The 17,689-nt window shown below is 42.2% G+C and overlaps 1 protein-coding gene across 1 annotated transcript in view; it reads right to left on the reverse strand.

The window, feature by feature from the left end:
- Window positions 1–1,482: 1,482 nt before the first annotated feature.
- The window catches only part of VAMP1 (vesicle associated membrane protein 1), a 48,424-nt gene continuing 32,217 nt past the window's right edge, over window positions 1,483–17,689 (reverse strand). Inside the window, exon 5 of the mRNA XM_036455488.2 lies at window positions 1,483–1,605. Within this exon, the coding sequence (XP_036311381.1) occupies window positions 1,538–1,605 (68 nt within the window). The 3' untranslated portion in view covers window positions 1,483–1,537. The remainder of the gene's footprint in view (window positions 1,606–17,689) is intronic.

Here is a 17,689-nt window from a genome sequence, read left to right on the forward strand (position 1 = left end):
TAGCCTCTCATATATTAATTTTGAGAACTCCACTCCATTATCACAGGGAGGAGAAAGCCAATACTGAGTCCAAGCAATGCGGACATGGGTACAGGGAAGCCAGAGAGGAGGCCAAGCCAGCAGTCTAGGAGAGAGATGAATGCGATTGTGTAAGTGGCAGCAGTGGGACATGTCGGGGCAGACAGGCCTGGTAACTAAGAATTTCTTTTTCAGAAGATGGAGTGGTTCACAGTGGCAGCTGTAATGGAGTCTTTCTGCAACCTACCTAGCAGATTTCCACCCTTCCCTAGCAACAGAACCCCTATTCTGTACCACGATGTCAGGAGGGGACGCCCTTTCTCGAGTCCCAGGAGCCAGTGAAAAAACATTCCCCTTTTCCAGGAATTGGTTAAGGATGGGACCTAGGATTCATTTCAGGCCAATGACAGTTCAGAAAAGTCTCATTCTTAGGACAAGAAGCATCACTAGGGAAAAGTTTTTGTTTTCCTTGTCCTTTTTTTTTTTTTTCCTTTTTTTTCCATTAAATTATTATCTGTGTACATATCTTACCATTGCCCCCCCATACATATCCTCCCTCCCCAGAGTTTTGTGTCCATTGGTTGTACTTATATGCATGCATACAAGTCCTTCTGTTGATCTCTTATCTCCCCAAATCTCCCTATCCTCCCCGCTGTAATTTGACAGTCTGCTTGTTGTTTTACTGTCTCTATATCTATCTTTTGGTTCATAAGTTTATAATGTTCTTTATTATTCATAAATGAGTGAGGTCATGTGGTGTTTCTCTTTCATTGACTGGCTTATTTCACTCAGCATGATGTTCTCCAATTCCATCCAGGTTGCTGCAAATGATGAGAATTCCTTCTTTTTATGGCAGCATAGTATTCCATTGTGTAGATGTACCATAGTTTTTGGATCCAATTCTCTACTGACAGGCACCTAGGCTGTTTCCAAATCCTAGCTATTGTAGATTGTGCTGCTATGAACATAGGGGTGCATATATCCTTTCTGATTGGTGTTTCTAGTTTCTTGGGATATAATCCTAGGAGTGGGATTACTGGGTCAAATGAGAGTTCCATTTTCAGTTTTTTGAGGAAACTCCACACTGTTCTCCACAGTGGTTGCACCAGTCTGCATTCCCACCAGCAGTACACAAGGGTTCCTTTTTCTCCGCAACCTCGCCAACACTTGTCGTTTGTTGATTTGTTGATGTTGGCCATTCTGACAGGTGTGAGATGGTACTGCATAGTTGTTTTGATTTGCATCTCTCGGATAATTAGTGACTTTGAACATGTTTTCATGTATCTCTTGGCCTTCTTTCTGTCTTCTTTTGAAAATATTCTATTTAGATCCATTGCCCATTTTTTCATTGGATCATTCATTTTCCTTTTATTTAGTTGTATAAGCTGTCTATAGATGTTGGAGGTTAAACCTTTATCCGTGATAACATTTGCAAATATATTCTCCCATACAGTGGGCTTTCTTGTTGTTTTTGTTCTTTCTTTCTTGTTTGGGGGATGTTTGTTTGAAGACATGAAGCCTAAGTTATCTTACTGGCACGAGGAAACAGCCATGGAGATAAAAAGCCAATCCTCTGAGATAGCGGTCCTGGAAGGAAAGAAAGAACAAGGCATCTTTGAGCAGCTGAACAAGTCAGTTTGGGCTTCCTTTTATGAGAGAAAATCAAACTCATTTGTGTAAATCACAGTAAATCAACTTTCTCTCACCTTTTTAGGTTTAATTTTATATGTTTCCCTTTTTAAAAAAAATATTTTTTTATTGATTTCAGAGAGGAAAGGAGAGGAAGAGAAAGATAGAAACATCAATGATGAAAGAGAATTATTGATCAGCTGCCTCCTGCATGCCCCCTAATGGGGATTGAGCCCATAACCTGGGCATGTGCCCTTGACCAGAATCAAACACAAGACCCTTCAGTCTGCAGGCCGCCGCTCTATCCACTGAGCAAAACCAGCTAGAGCTGTTTCCTTTTTTTGGTCAAGTAATTTATTGACATGGTTCAAAATCCAAAAAGTATCCAAGAGTAAACAGTGGAATGTCTTTTTAGTCTTGTCCCTCAACTACCATAGTCCTCTCCTTTGAAACAACCAATGTGACTGTTTCTGATACTTTTCTGGAGGTAACTTATGTACATTCCAGAATATATTTACATATATATTTCATTCTTCTCCCTCCATATTTCACACACACACACACACAAATGGTAGCACATTCTCTGTATTTTCTTCCCCTTGCCTTTTTCATTTATCAAAATAGCTTGGCCAGCTCTAGCTGGTTTAGCTCAGTGGATAGAGCCTCAGCCTGTGGATTGAAGGGTCCCAGGTTTGATTCTGGTCAAGGACACATGCTGGGGTTGTGGGCTTGATCTCCAGCGGTGGGCATGCAGAAGGTAGACAATCAATGAATCATTGATGTTTCTATCTCTTCTTCTCCCTTCCTCTATGAAATCTATATATATATATTTTTTTTTTTAAATAGCTTGGCCATAATACCATATCACTATCACAAAACTTCTAAATTTTTATGTCAGCATAGTTTCTCATTTATATGGCTCAACCATTTAATTAGATCCCTTGGATGATTTTAAATTAATTTCCAATCTATTACATTCTATACTAATACACTATGTAGTTTTGCACATGTAGGAGTATTGCTATCAAAATTTTGCTAGAAATGAAATTGTGTGTCAAGGGTACATATATTTTATTTTGATAAATATTACCAAATTGTCCTCCATATAAACACCAACATTTCTGTGCTATCCAACATTTTGATCTTTGTCAATCTGAAAGGTGAAAAATGTTATCTCAGTGTAATCTTTATTTGCATTTCTTATTGTGAGAGAAGTATTTTTTTCACTGTGAGTAAACATTTTCATGTTAAAGTCATTTGTAATTTATTTTTCACTAACTATTTATATCTCTTACTATTTTTTACTGGAAAATTTTCTAATGTAATCTTATCCCAAATCATTTATTGGACAATAATTTTTCTTCACTCATTTGAAATGCTACCATTATATCAATAAAACAAACTTGTGTACGAATTTGAATTTACTTCTGAATTTTTCCATTCTCTTCCCTCTGTCTTTTTAATTTGTTAGCAACACAGTTTGGCTTTATATTTTAATATCTATTTGAGCTCCTTTTAATCTTCTTTTTCAAAATTTTCCTAACTATGTTTTCTTATTTCTTTTTTTTTCCCAATATATTTTATTGATTTTGTACAGAGAGGAAGGGAGAGAGATAGAGAGTTAGAAACATCGATGAGAGAGTCATTGATCAGCTGCCTCTTGCACACCCCCTACTGGGGATATGCCCACAACCAAGGTACATGCCCTGACCGGAATCAAACCCGGGACCTTTCAGTCCCTAAGCCGATGCTCTATCCATTGAGCCAAACCGGTCCCGGCGTTTTCTTATTTCTTATTCCACATGAACTTTAAGATCAGCTTAACTAGTATCCGCCCCACCACCACCACCACCAAAGAACTCCTATTGGTATTTGTTTTGAGATTGCATTTCAGTTTTAGATTACTTAGAGAGAACTGACATCTTCCTAGTGTTAGTCTTCCTTTCAAGAACATAGTTTTCCTTTCTATTTGTTGATTCCTTTTGTGTCCCTCAATAGTATTTTAATCTTTTAAAATATAGATCTTGAGTATTTCTTGTTAAGTTCATTCATTCATATGGATGCTCAGGAGGTCACAGTTGGATTCCTGGTCAGGGCACATGCCCAAGTTAAGGACTCGATCTCCAGTGCGGGGCATGCAGGAGGCAGCCAATCAATGATTCTCTCTCATCATTGATGTTTCTCTCTCCCTCTCTCTTCCTCTCTGAAATCAATTAAAATGTTTTTGTTTTTTTTTAAAGATGGTAAAAATGATGTGGGAAAAGGAGCCAAAGAGGAATTTTCAGGGAACAGCTCTTACATATAAGCCCTGCTAATGTGGGAATAAAGAAAGTCAGATTGGGGGTGGGGGTGGAGGAGAGATACTGGCATATTACTGGAGTTCCACCTAGTCTTTTTCAGGTGGTGTAATTCACCATCATGTCTTATGAGCAGGTTGTCTTCTAGAGCAATGTCCACTCAGGCTGCTATGGGAGCCTTTTCGGGTTACAAAGGCAGAGGTTTTCTCAGCAAACATAACTTTCACCTTTCTAGGCATCTGATATAATTATCTAAGAGATAATATTATTCTCTTGCTCTGAGTATTTTTAATACTATGTTGGATTTCCCTCATTGCATAACCCACTTATTCCTTTACACTCAGCTATTATGTCTCTTTTTCACCATTTATTTCCCACCCCCTCTAACATTTCCACCTTTGGAAAGTACATTAGTTCAGCCACTGTGCTGGTCCAGATTACTGGCAGCAGTACTAGTTTAGCAAGTCCCTCCCTGACAGTCAACTCCCAATCATAAAGGGATGGAACTAGTGGGCTGACCCAACCACTAGGCAACACAGCAGAAATCACTGTTAACCCTGACTTTGACAGATCACGGTCCACCCTATCAGGTCCTCAGGAATTCTGGCATGAAGGTTTAAAGGTATGATTACAGTTACTTGCTTAGGAAGCCTCCCTGCTTCCAGCGCCCACTGTTACACCCTTGATCCTGGGACCATTGCATCAGATAGGAAAAATGAAAGTTGAAATGATGTGGGGAAGACCTGTATAGTTACACCAGCATTCTCCCTAACCCCCTCTTTCCCATATCCTCCAGAAAACTGGAGGAATCTATCCAGGAGGAACCCACTTAGCGCGCCCCCCCCCCCCCCGCCTCCCGTGTTGAGTGGGAGCAACACTCGGAAAGGCATGCAAGCTAGTCTCTCTTGTTTTTATCTTCCCCATTTTAACTTTGTATTGATTTATGAGAGAGAGAGAGAGAGAGAGAGGGAGAGAGAGAGAGAGAGAGAGAGATTAATTTGTAGTTCCACTTATTTATGCATTCATTGGTTGATTCTTATATATACCCTGACCAGAGATCAAACCCATGACCTCAGCGTATTGGGACAATACTCTAACCAGCTGAAGTAACAGGCTAGGACTATCTCTCCCCATTTTAGACAGCAATTGTTTCAAGTGCCCATTCCAATTCTCTGTTAGACCATTGCTCTGAGGATGATATGCAACATGATTTGTCCATTTAATATGATATCTCTTTGCCTACTGTTGGGCACTATGGGCTATACATAGTATGCATCCCTTGGTCTAAAGAAACATTACCTCAGAGGCCCAATTTGGTACAGTATCTTCTACTAATATACCAATCTTTTTGTAGTATTTTGAGCATCTGTGCTGTTAAAGAACAAAAATTCAACCAAGTAAATTTAAGATCTAATTGGCTTTATTTTTTCTTCTTCTAATTGGCTTTATATAATGATTCATGAAGCAGGCAGCATCCCATCTAGTAAACTGAAAGGTGTTCTCAGGAGCTGCACAGAGTGGAAAGTTTCTATAGGCTGAAACAGGGTGGGACAAAGAAGTTAAAAGAGTGGATGATTTCAAGCAAAGTCATCTTCCCTTAGGAGAAAGCAAGGGGTCTTATCAGTCAGGTTACCTTCCTAGTGCTGACCAGAAAATTCTAGACTGACTGGTTTAAAATTCCACTCCTGGGAGAGGCTGAAACTGCAATTAAGTTAGGCTTACCACAGTGACTCCATTTTGGGTATGTTGTTTATTTTTTAACTGCGTCTACCACCAGGTATGGAATGTCCAGAATGTCTATCCCTGTCAGGAGCCTGGGGCTACCAGCATTGGTCCAATGTAATCCACTTGCCAGCTAGCAGGGCCTCCTCCACCCCCACACCCAAGAGCCAGTCTTTGTCTCTCTTATTGAAAGAACAGTTCTTATTGGCATTTTTGAGCTTGAAAGGGTGCAAGAGGAGCATATTTATATTCAGCTCATTTCTGCATTATTGCAGCACCCACATATCCACTCATTTCATGAGTCCAAGTGTTATCTCGAAGGAGTGCACCGTAAGGTCCACTTGACAATTTCAATCACCTTCTGAATCTGGAAGAAGGTTCCTCTGATGGGCATCGACATGTCCTACTTTAACAGACCCCTTAAATTCCCAGAGTGAATTCTATAGGGCCATGCCCCATACAGGCATCCCCTTAATAGTCCAGTTTCCCATCATCCATCTACCTTAACCATATGGCTAGGCCACTGGCTATTGCCCACGAGTCTATTAAAAACCTAAACATAGGATTTTGAGGTGGTTTGTTGTTATTGTTGTTTTACCATTGTTCAATTCTCTCATCACTGCTAAAAAAAAGCAGCATGCAATTCAGCCCATTGAGAGATGGACTGTTTCAGTCAATCCTCCATCTAACAGTTTTACTGCAGAAGCTTTCCATACAGGATGCTGTCCATTTATCTTGGAGCTATCATCAATTTTCATCCAAACTTTCACCTTAATTCCATCAACCATTGCATCTGCATATTCTCCTAATCTAATGTAAACCTACCCCCATTAAGAGTTTACCAGCAGATGTTGGAATCACCATGCATTGGGTCTTGCGTCAAGGAGTCCCAGAAAAGTCTCTCCCCACCCACACCCCAGCCATTTTATCCACACATGTGCATATGGTCGTGGATCCCCAGCTGGAGTTCAGACCAAGAGGATCCTGATACTTCTAGGAGAGGATCCAAGATGGCTGCTCAGGTAGACACCTAACCGCAGCAGCACACAACAATTTCAATGGAATACAACTAAAATGTAGAGTGGACATCGCCCAGAGCTACAGGTAGTCAACTGACTGAAAATTCTACAACAAGAAGGAAAGAGAAAACCAGAAGGAAAATCAGAGGAGCTGAAAAAAGCATAAGGTACGGAGACATGCTGCGCGCGCACACACACACACGCGCGGAGAGGACGCAGCCAGAGAGGAGGAGAAGGCTGGGTGCCTGCCTGGCGTTCCCTAGCAGGAAGGAAATAAAACCCCCAGGCTGGGCTGAACCCCCGAACCAGCAGCGCTGAGCCCCAGTTATAGGCCAGACCCTGGGGACCCAGGCTCGGGCAGGGGGAGACAGGGCTGTGAGGCGGAATCCCAGGGGAGCGGCAAAAAGCAGGGCCCCGGAGTCGCGCACATTGCTCGCAGGGGATGGAATGTTGACTCTGATGCTGGATTGCCCTAGTGGGAAGAAACAAAGCCTCCAGCGGTGCTGAGCCCCACTCCCGACTGCCCCGAACTCCAGTTCTGGGCCAATCCCTGGGGACCCAAGCTCAAGCAGAGGGAGACGGGGCTGTGAGGTGGAGTCCTGGGAGAGCGGCAAAAGGCCGAGCCCCCGGAGTCGCGCACATTGCTCGCAAGGGAAGGAATGTTGACTCTGATGCGGGATTGCACTGGAGGGAAGGAAACAGGAGCCCCGGCCGGCTCAGACAGAGGGAGACGGGGCTGTGTGGCGGAATTCCAGGGGAGCGACGAAAAGCAGGGCCCCCGGAGTCGCGCACATTGTGCACGCAGATGCACACATTGCCCACAGAGGACAGAATGTTGACTCTGATGCTGTATTGCCCAGGCGGGAAGAAATAAAATTTCCGGCGGTGCTGAGCCCCACTCCCAACTGCCCTGAACTCCAGCTCTAGGCCAATCCCTGGGGACCCAGGCTCAAGCAGGGGGAGACGGGGCTGTGAGGTGGAGTCCTGGGGGAGCGGCAAAAAGCAGAGCCCCCGGAGTCGCGCACATTGCGCGCAGAGGACAGTCTGTTGACTCTGATGCTAGACTCCCCTAGCGGGAAGGAGAAAAAAAGCTCCAGACTGGAGGAACGCGACAAGGAGCAGGAGTCCCTGCCGAACACCAGCCAGCCAGGCGCCAGCAAGGAACCGGGCAATGGGGCCCCCGGGGGGGGGGGGTGCCCCCGAGCCTTCGACCGCTGAGCGTGGGCAATGGAGCCAAGGTCGGGGGCTGCTTCCTGGGCGGCAGTGCCGACCCCGGCAACAGGCTGAAGCAGTGCAGGGACCCACGGAGAACAAAGGGGTGCCACAGGCCAACCTGCTGAGCTCCCAGGACAAGGAGGAAGAAACTAAAGAAGTTCTCAATGTGAATAAATCAAGGGAGAGCAAAAGATAGTAAAATTACTTAAGAAAAAACACAAAGAAGATCTTGAAAAATCAAAGACTAAGTCAGAACTCAACTCAGACCAAGAGGATCCTAACCTCTCAAATCTGTGTTTGGTCAAGCACTAAGGTCTAACCCAGTACTCTCTTTGATTATTATATTGGATATGTAAGTAAATGAAAAATGAAAGGAAGCAGGCTAAACATACAGATCCTTGGTTGTTGTTATTGGTAATATGAAAGTAAAAGAGAGTCCCAAAATGAAAATAAAAGAGAGTTATGGGGGAGGGGGAGAGAAACATCTGTAATAATCTGAACAATAAATATTTATTTTTAATTAATTAATTAATAAGAGAGGTGGGGGGAGAAAATAATGGAGAGAACTTATAGGTTCTAGTAATAACAGACTAGGTTTTTTCAGTCCAAACCTCTGGCTGAAAGCAACTTAAAATAATGGATACTTTTTTAAAATCATGCAAAAAGTACCAGAGATGACAAGACACTAAGGAATTACCCAGAAAAAAAAAAAAAAATCTGAGATACAGTGAGTATCCAGACATACAGGTGGCAAAAGCTAAACTCTCACTTTGCCAAAAAGGAAATCCAAATGGCCAATAAACACATAAAAAGTGCTCCCCCTCAACAGACATCAGAGAAATACAAATAAAACCACATCCACCAGGTTGGCAACAGATCAAAACTCTGAGAGCACACAATACTAAATGTTGATATATGTGTGGAGCAGACAGGAGTCTCTCATAATGCCCAGGAACTGTAAATCGGTTCAATTGCCTCGGAAACCAGTGTCCACTATCTGACAATGCTCTATGGTCCAGCCAGTCTACCCCTAGGGACATACTTAGAAAAATGCATGCATACAATTACCAGGTTACATGTAAAATAGGGTCAATAAAAGCAGTGCTCAAAATATTGGTTCCCAAAACTGGAAATAAATCAAATATTCATCATCATGAATAATGGCATAGTCACATCATCCTATATAATAAAAGCCTAACATGCAAATTGTCTTCTCGACTGGGAGTTCAACCAGGAGCTTGACCAGGGGATGGGGCGGAGGTGGTGGCAGCAGGCAGCGGCAGAAAGGAGGCCGCCTAGCCAGCAGTAACAGCAGGCGGCCAGGGAAGGGAGACACCCCGGCCAGCAGCCGGCGGCCACTAGGGACCCTACCCATGCGTGAATTTCGTGCACTGGGCCTCCAGTTGCCAAATCACAGTGAAAGTGGGTGAACTATAGTGAGACTTGGCAATAAGCATGAAGCTCAAAATCATTTTGTTGAGAAAGAGACAGGAAATAAAACATACAGTGTGCCCAGGTCAGGTAGCTCAGTTGGTTAGAGCATTGTCCTGATACACCAAGGTTGCAGGTTCGATCTGTGGTCAGGACACATACAAGCCTCAACCAATGAATGCATGAATGAGTGGAACAACAAATCAATGCCTCTCTCTCTCTCTTCCCCTCCCCTCTCCACCCCCTTCATCTCTCTAAACTTTTTCAAAAGAAAACAGTATGATTCATAAAGTTTAAAAAACTAAACTAATTAAAAATAGAACTTCCATTTGACCCAATAATCCCACTTTTAGGAATATATCCCAAGAAATCAGAAAGGACATAAGCACCCCTATGTTCAAAGCAGCACAATTTACAACAGTTAAGATTTGGAAACAGCCTAAATGCCCATCAGCAGATGAGTGGATTAAAAAACAATGAAATACTACTCTGCTATAAAAAAAAAATTTTAGGAGGATCCAAGATGGCTGCGCCCCGGTGAACACCTAGCCGCAGCCGCACACAACAATTTCAATAAAATACAACTAAAATATAAAACGGACATTGCCCAGAACTACAGGAAGGTTGACTGACTGGAAATTCTACAGCGAGAAGCAAGGAGAAAACCAGAAAGAGGCGCGGAGGAGCTGGAAAAGCCCAAGGTACGGAGACACGTCGCGGAGAGGACGGAGCCGGAGAGGAGGGAGGCCGAGTGCCTGGCGGGCGTTCCCGAGCGGAAAGGAGAGAAAAGCTCCGACTGTGCTGGGCCCCCAACTGCTCTGAACCCCGGTTCTGGGCCAGACCCCGGGGACTCAGGCTCAGCCATAGGGAGCCGGGCTGTAAGGCGGAACCCCGGGGAGAGGCGAAAGGAGGTCCTGGAGGCGCGCACACTGCGCGCAGAGAAGGGACGGTCGGCTGTGCCGCGGGATTGCCCTGACGGGAAGGAGACGGGCTCCAGACTGCTCTGAACGCCACCTCCTACTCCACTTCCAACTGAACTGAACCCCAATACCGGGCTCATTGTGGGAGAGCATAGACTGTTTGGCAGAGGGCGAAAATCGAGGGCACCTTTCTCTCAGAGGCGCCGGCAGCGAGCACTGAAGGACCCGCATAGGGCGGGGCTGACGGAAGCCAAAGCTGCAGGCTCCACCCTGAAACCCCGTCCCATCTGTAACTGCGAAATGCGACAACAAAATAGATCACAAACGAAAGAAATGGAGGACAAAAAGCGTCTGGATATAGAGTTCAAATCTACGCTTATAAGGTTTTTCAAGAATTTCCTAGAAAAGATGGATAAGGGCTATGAGGATATGAAAAGAGATCAACTAGAATTAATAAGGAGTCAACAAGAAATGATAAGGGATCAACAAGAAATAAAGAATACATTGTCTGAAATAAAAAATATTTTACTGAGTCCTAAAAACAGAAGGGAAGATCGCAAGAATCAAGTCAAAGATTTGGAACATAAAGAGCCAGAAGACACTCCTCCACAGAAGCTAGAAGGCAAGAGAATCCAGAAAATTGAAGATAATGTAAGAAACCTCTGGGACAACTTCAAGCGAACCAACATCAGAATTATGGGGGTCCCAGAAGATGAGACAGAGCAAGATATCAAAAACATACTGAAAGAAATAGTGACAGAAAACTTCCCCTACCTGGTGAAAGAATTAGACTTACAAGTCCAGGAAGCGCACAGAACTCCAAACAAAAGGAATCCAAAGAGGACCACACCGAGACACATCATTATTAAAATTCCAAGAGCAAAAGACAAAGAGAGAATATTAAAAGAAGCAAGAGCAAAGAAGGTAGTAACCTACAAAGGAGCACCTATACGATTGTCAGCTGACTTCTCAACAGAAACCATGCAGGCCAGAAGGGAATGGCAAGAAATATTCAAGGTGATGAATAGCAAGAACCTACAGCCAAAAATAATCTACCCAGCAAAGCTATCACTCAGAATCGAAAGCCAGATAAAGAGCTTCACTAATAAAAAAAAAGCTAAAGGAGTTCATCACCACCAAACCAGAATTATATGAATTGCTGAAGGGGGTTCTTTCAGAAGAGAAAGTAAACAAAGATAAAAATTATCAACAACAAATACGTAACTATCAACAAGTGAATCTAAAAACCAAGGAAATTAAAAAAATCTGATGAACAATATTAACTGTTGAATATAATAGAATCAGAGGTATGGAAGGGGAGTGAACTGACGATTCTTGGGGAAAAGGGGAGAGGGGGGCGTGGGAAGAGACTGAACATAAACTGTGCACCTATGGATGAGGACAATGGGGAGAGGGGAAAGGGCAGAGGGCGGGATGGGAACCTGGTGGAGGAGAGCAATGGTGGGTGGGGGGAAAGGAACATTTGTAATAATATGAACAATAAAAACTTATTAAAAAAATAATAAATAAATAAATAAATAAATAAATAAATAAATAAATAAAAATAAAAAAAAAAATTTTTTAAAAAGAAGGAACTCTTACTATTTACAGTGCTAAGTGAAATGAGCCAGTCGGAGAAAGATAAATATTGCATGATCTCACTCATTTGTGGAACATAATAAACAACATAAACTGATGAACAAAAATAGACCCAAAGACATAGAAGCATCTAACAGATGGTCAAACCTCAGAAGAGGGATAGGAGAGGGGGGATAAGAGATCAACCAAAGGACTTGTATGAGTGCATTTAAGCATAACCCATGGACATAGACAGTAGAAGGGTGAGGGCATGTGTTGGGGGGTGGAATGGCAGGAAAAAGGTCAATGGGGGGAAAAGGAGACATATGTAATACTTTAAACAAAAAAGATTTTTTTTTAAAGAAAAGTAAAAAAAAAAAAAAAAAGTGGGGAGAGAGAGAAAGAAAAAAAGAAAAACATCCTCGGATGAAGATAAAAAAAAGAAAGAAAGGAGAAGGAAGTGGTCAACTATGTCAAATGCTGATGAGAGGTCAAATAAGATGAAGACTGAAACCAGTCCATTGGATTTATTAAATTGGAGTCATTGACCTTAGCAAGAGTAGGTCCAATGAAGAGATGGGACTGAGGGAGATGAAGGTTCTACTGGAGGTCAGCAGGGCTACCACATGGCACAACTCCAGAAGGCGCCCTTCCGAGGATGCCTCAGGAAGCACCACTTTCACAGATGACAGGATAGTAGTGCCCAGACGCCAGGTCCTGGACTGATAACTGATTCTCTGCTTCACTTTCTAATCTCTAACGCTGCCTCCCATTCAAATGTTGCTGCTGAAGCAAAGCCTTTTCCATTGGAAACCAGAATTATAGCCCCAGCCTGTCCCTTTCCTGGCTTCGAGCTTTGGCCCTGAACCACAGCCGGTAAGAGTAACGTGGTGAAAGTCATGGTGTAGGAGTAGTGCTGTTGTTGCAATAGAACTAGTAATTAGAGTAGTGGCAGTTGTTATTATAGTAGCATCAGTAGCTTGTATTTAATGACTCTTAACTATTTTCAGGCCCTGAACTGAATGTTTAAATGCTTTATTGTTTTGCTTTTGTTTTATATTGATTTCAGAGAGGAAGGGAGGAAAGAAACATCTCTGATGAGAATCAATGATCTGCTGCCTCCTGCACGCCCCCTACTGGGGATCGAGCATGCAACCTGGGCATGTGCCCTGACCAGGAATCTAATCTAACCATGGCCTTCTGATTACAGGAGGTAGCCCCGGCCAGGCTACCTTATATTATTTAATTCTAATTTTCCCCATCTTACAGAAACTCTTTGTAAATACTCTGTTATGACTTTGTTGTTGAAAAAGTAAGACCTATTCATTATAGGAAAAAATTGGAAGATTCAGGTTAGCAAAAAATATAAAAGTCATCCATCATCACATCTCTTTAAGTTAACTACTACTATGCCCTACCAGGTATAAATTCTTCAATCTACAATATAATAATAAAAGGGTAATATGCTAATTAGACCAGGCGTCCTTTGGACATCATTCCAGACGAAGCTGTGGCTGGAGCAAAGCCCAAGCCCCAGATGCCGGAGGGAAGCTGGTGCCGGCAGCCAGTAGAAGGAAGGCCTACTCTTGCACAAATATTTGTGCATTGGGCCTCTAGTACATTATAAAAACAGAACTATGCAGTATGTGGTTTAATTTTTTTTAATTTTATCTAATAAGATATCTTTTTTCCACTAATAAATATACTTTTAAAATTATTTTAATAACTATTTTATCAATATATTCCATCTTTTATAATACAATACACCTATCTAATCTCTTTTGTTGGGCATTTAGATTGTTTCTTTAAAAAAAAAAGTGCTGTTATAAAAAAATTTTCATAGACCATCATTATAGCTAAGTATTTGCATATATCTTCATTTATTTCTCTAGAATAGACTCCTAGAAGTAGACTTGTTGAATTAGAGAATGTAGGCATTTTTAGGGCCTTGAAGTCAGACCCCCTGACCTTGAATCCTGGCTTAGAGCACGTGGCCTAAGGCAAATCACATCTGCAATGTCCAAAACCACCTTCCAAAGTGGCTATACCACTTTGGGTGCTCAGTTCGTGCTCTATGTTCCTTCTCCCTCTATTTGCTACTTAACGCATTTTCCTATTATTACTCTTTGTCCATAGGTGGCATACTCTTCCTTGATTGTAAACCCAGTGTACGGCCTGTGCATATTCTTCACTGTGTTCCCACCAGGACCCAGCACACAGCTCAGTATCTAGTTAGAGGCAATGTGGTGCTGCAGAATGAGGAACCGTCTGAAAGGAAGACACCTAGGTTCCATTCCCAACATCACCACTACTAACATTATGGTCATAGACAAAGGCCTTCAGGACCTGGCCTCACTGTCCCTACTCATCACCTCACTCTGTGCTTTTACACTGGGAATTCTGAGATAACGGTTGTCAGAACTAATAGCTTTCAGAACACACTTTGCTCTTGTACATTTCTATGCCTTTGCCCCCATTCAGGATGGTAGCCTATATACAAATTAGGAAAAGATGGCCCTGGCCAGGTAGCTCAGTTGGTGAGAACATTTGACCCAAAGTTGCTGGTTTGATTTCCATGAAGGTGCATACAAGTATCAACCAATGAATGCATAAATAAGTGGAACAAGAAATCAATCCCCCTCTCTCTCTCTCTCTCTCTCTCTCAAATGAGTAAATAAAAAAAAATTAAGAAAAGATGCTTCTTCCACCCTGTGGAGTGCAGCTAAATTTCTGGCCCCACTCATCCCTTGGCCTAACACCATATTGCATTAACCAGCCTGCATACCATTGCCAAAACCTGGAACAAATTCAACTAGCCCACCTAGCAAACCCTTTGTCATGCATCATGTCACAGCTCAAATGCTACCTCCTCTGTTAAGTCATTTTGCTCTAGCGGATGCATTTGGCTTCCCTGCTAAGCTTCCCCTAGTTTTTGAATAGCCTCCATTAAAGCAATTATCTTTATTGAATTACGGTTGTTTGCCGACATACCTCTCTACCCTATTAGGTTATTTTCATCAGTGTTTTTCTTCTTTTATTTCTCAAACAAAGCCCAGATCCTGACACATAGGAAGTGATTGATATGCTTGAATGAGTGGATGAATGAATGAGTGACATTTTACCTCTCTGGTCCTCGTGTTGCTTGTCTGAGAATAAAGGAATCAAATTAAGAGATACCTGAAATTCCTGCCGACTCTAACATTCTGTTTCCCAATACACATTAAATAAACATTTAATGGACAAACAAAGCACACCCAACCAAAAGAAAGGTCCCTTTAAAGGTGTGTCTTAAAGGGACATGAGTCCATTTGTTTAAGTTTTCTCCCAGAAGTAAGGCAGTGTGCATTTTTTCATTCTCCTATATTTTGCCTTGCCTCTGGAAACTTCTTACAGACATGTCCGACCACCTGACACAGAGTTTAAGAAGAGTTGCTTTAGGAAAGCCTTCCAGAGAATGGCTCACCTTTCACCTCATTATGTGGATGACCTGGTTCTGTCATTTGTCTTTCTTAGATGTTTTCCCAAAAGAGATGACTATTTTCAACACAAGGAAGCTTTTTAGGTTTGAAGAGGCTAAAGTTACTTCTCTTGTGAGAAGAAATTTTACCCTGTGTTCTCCCTCCCCCTCCAGAGATATTGTCCCTGAAAGGACATTGTCAGTCTCCTCTCAAGGGCAGCCAATTTATTCAAGGGTAGCAAGTTTCTGAGTCCAATGGAAGTTGTGACCTAGAGCAGGCACTTTTACAAACTATATGGGTCCTTGGATCCCCAAAGAGCCTGTTATTTCCCTGGAATTCCATACACACTATTGTGTGCATGTGTATTTTCTAAAGGAAGATGAACAAATTTCTTCAGCTTCTCAGAGGAGCCCCTTGACTCCAAAAAAAGCTAAGAAAGAACCAGTGGTCTAGAGTCTGGGCTAAAATAGCCTGAAAAGTACAGGGGCTTTGCTAATAAGATCAGATAATGCTCTGCTGTATTATTTGGGTTATACTAAAAAGGACTCCTCAATAGCCACAGAAGGGAGTCCTTGAGACTGAGTCCCTCTGCCCATACAATGGTCTTCCCTAAGGACTTCCCCGAATTCCTTGGACTTGCTGAAATACAGCCTGCTCTGCAGATACAGAAAAGTTTTTTGTTTTGTTTTGTTTTGTTGGGTTTTTTTTTGTTTGTTTGTTTGTTTTGGGGGGGGTGGTCGAAGGTGTGACATCTCTACCCTTATGCTTCAATAGTAGTATCGTGTTTCCCCGAAAATAAGACATCCTCCGAAAATAAGACCTAGCGCATGGAAAGATAAGACATCCCTGAAAATAAGACCTAGCGCAACTTTGGGAGAAAAAATTAATATAAAACACTGTCTTATTTTCGGGGAAACAGGGTAATGGCCTTGGAGAGACAGAAGATTGGGTTCCTGAGAGGGCACAGACCCTCTGAAAACAAGAATCACATCTGCCACAAGGGGGCACTCAAAGCCCAGACAGAAGGGACACTAAGCATCCTGCCTCCACTCAAATCAAGCCTGTGACTGGAGACTAGACAGGGAACCAATGCTTGAAGCTCCTGGTATTACAGTCCACCCCAAAGCCCTCTAGCCACACCCACTGTCCTCTAAGGGTCCTCAATGCTCTTTTAGTGCAAAGTTTGTGTATGGTTCTTGCTGCCTTCAGTCCTCTTCCTAGGGAGAACAAAATGGAAATATCAGTAAAGAAATAGAAAATCTAAAAAGAAACAACAACAAAATTCTAGAGCTGAAAATCACACTAACTGAAATGAAAATTTCACTAGAGAAATTCAGAGGCACTTTTGAGCATCCAGAAAAGAGAATCAGCAAACTTAAAATAGGACAACAATATGAATATTTAATACCCCTGAACTGAATATAATGGTTAAGATGGTCAGGTTTATGTGTACTTCACCATAATAAAAAATGTCACCCAAAAAGTAAATAGTATTTTATTTGTTTTACTGTAAGTAGTTGAACAAAATCTATAGGTTGGAATTTAAAAAGAAAACAAGTAAATTTTCAAATTTTTATTAGATTCAAAATAGAATGACAAATTGTAATTTGAACTTAAAAACATAAGAAAAACTAGATTTTGACATTGATTATTTTAATAATTTAGTATCTAAAATTTAAATACCCTAACTATGTATAGACTTTTTTTTCTCTGCCCTCAAATATCAAAACACATAAACTTGCAATAGGCTATTCCATTCCTTTGGCGTGAAAATGTTATGGGGTCCCCTCAGCCCCAGAGCCACCACACTGCCCATCTGAATTGCTAACTCTGAGCTCTAATAAAGGTGAGATCTGTCCCATATGTCACCTCCTCCTGGTGATTTTCCCCACTCTTTCCATTCCATTATGAACTCTGTGCCACTTCAGCAATCCTGAACTCTCACACTGCCCAAACCCCAAGAAGGAAAAGAGCTTAATGATCAACTCATACTCCCAGGAACATTAACTGGCACCTTCTGGGTCAAGCTCTTTACAGAGTGTTCCGCTGTACATGTTACTGCTCACATCCACCCTGCGAGCTAAATTCCCTCATCCCCATGTTGCAGTGGAAAATCGCAGCTTGAGCAACTGGCCCTGCTAACAAGGGATCAACCAGAGAGATGGCCTCGAACATGGTCCAGGCAGTACATAATTACCTTGAATGGCCTTCCACTTCTCTGATTTTTACCATGTGGTTGATCCTTATACTCCATCCCGACTCCTCTCACTCCACCAACCCCAAGACCCTGCCTGAACCTGTCACTCTCAATATTGCTCTGTGCCAGTGATTTTCAACCTTTTTCATCTCATGGTACATAAACTAATTAGTAAAATTCTGTGGCATACCAAGAAGTATATTTT

Source organism: Pipistrellus kuhlii, unplaced genomic scaffold, assembly GCF_014108245.1.
Source record: "Pipistrellus kuhlii isolate mPipKuh1 unplaced genomic scaffold, mPipKuh1.p scaffold_m20_p_3, whole genome shotgun sequence".
NCBI classification, from domain to species: Eukaryota; Metazoa; Chordata; class Mammalia; order Chiroptera; family Vespertilionidae; genus Pipistrellus; species Pipistrellus kuhlii.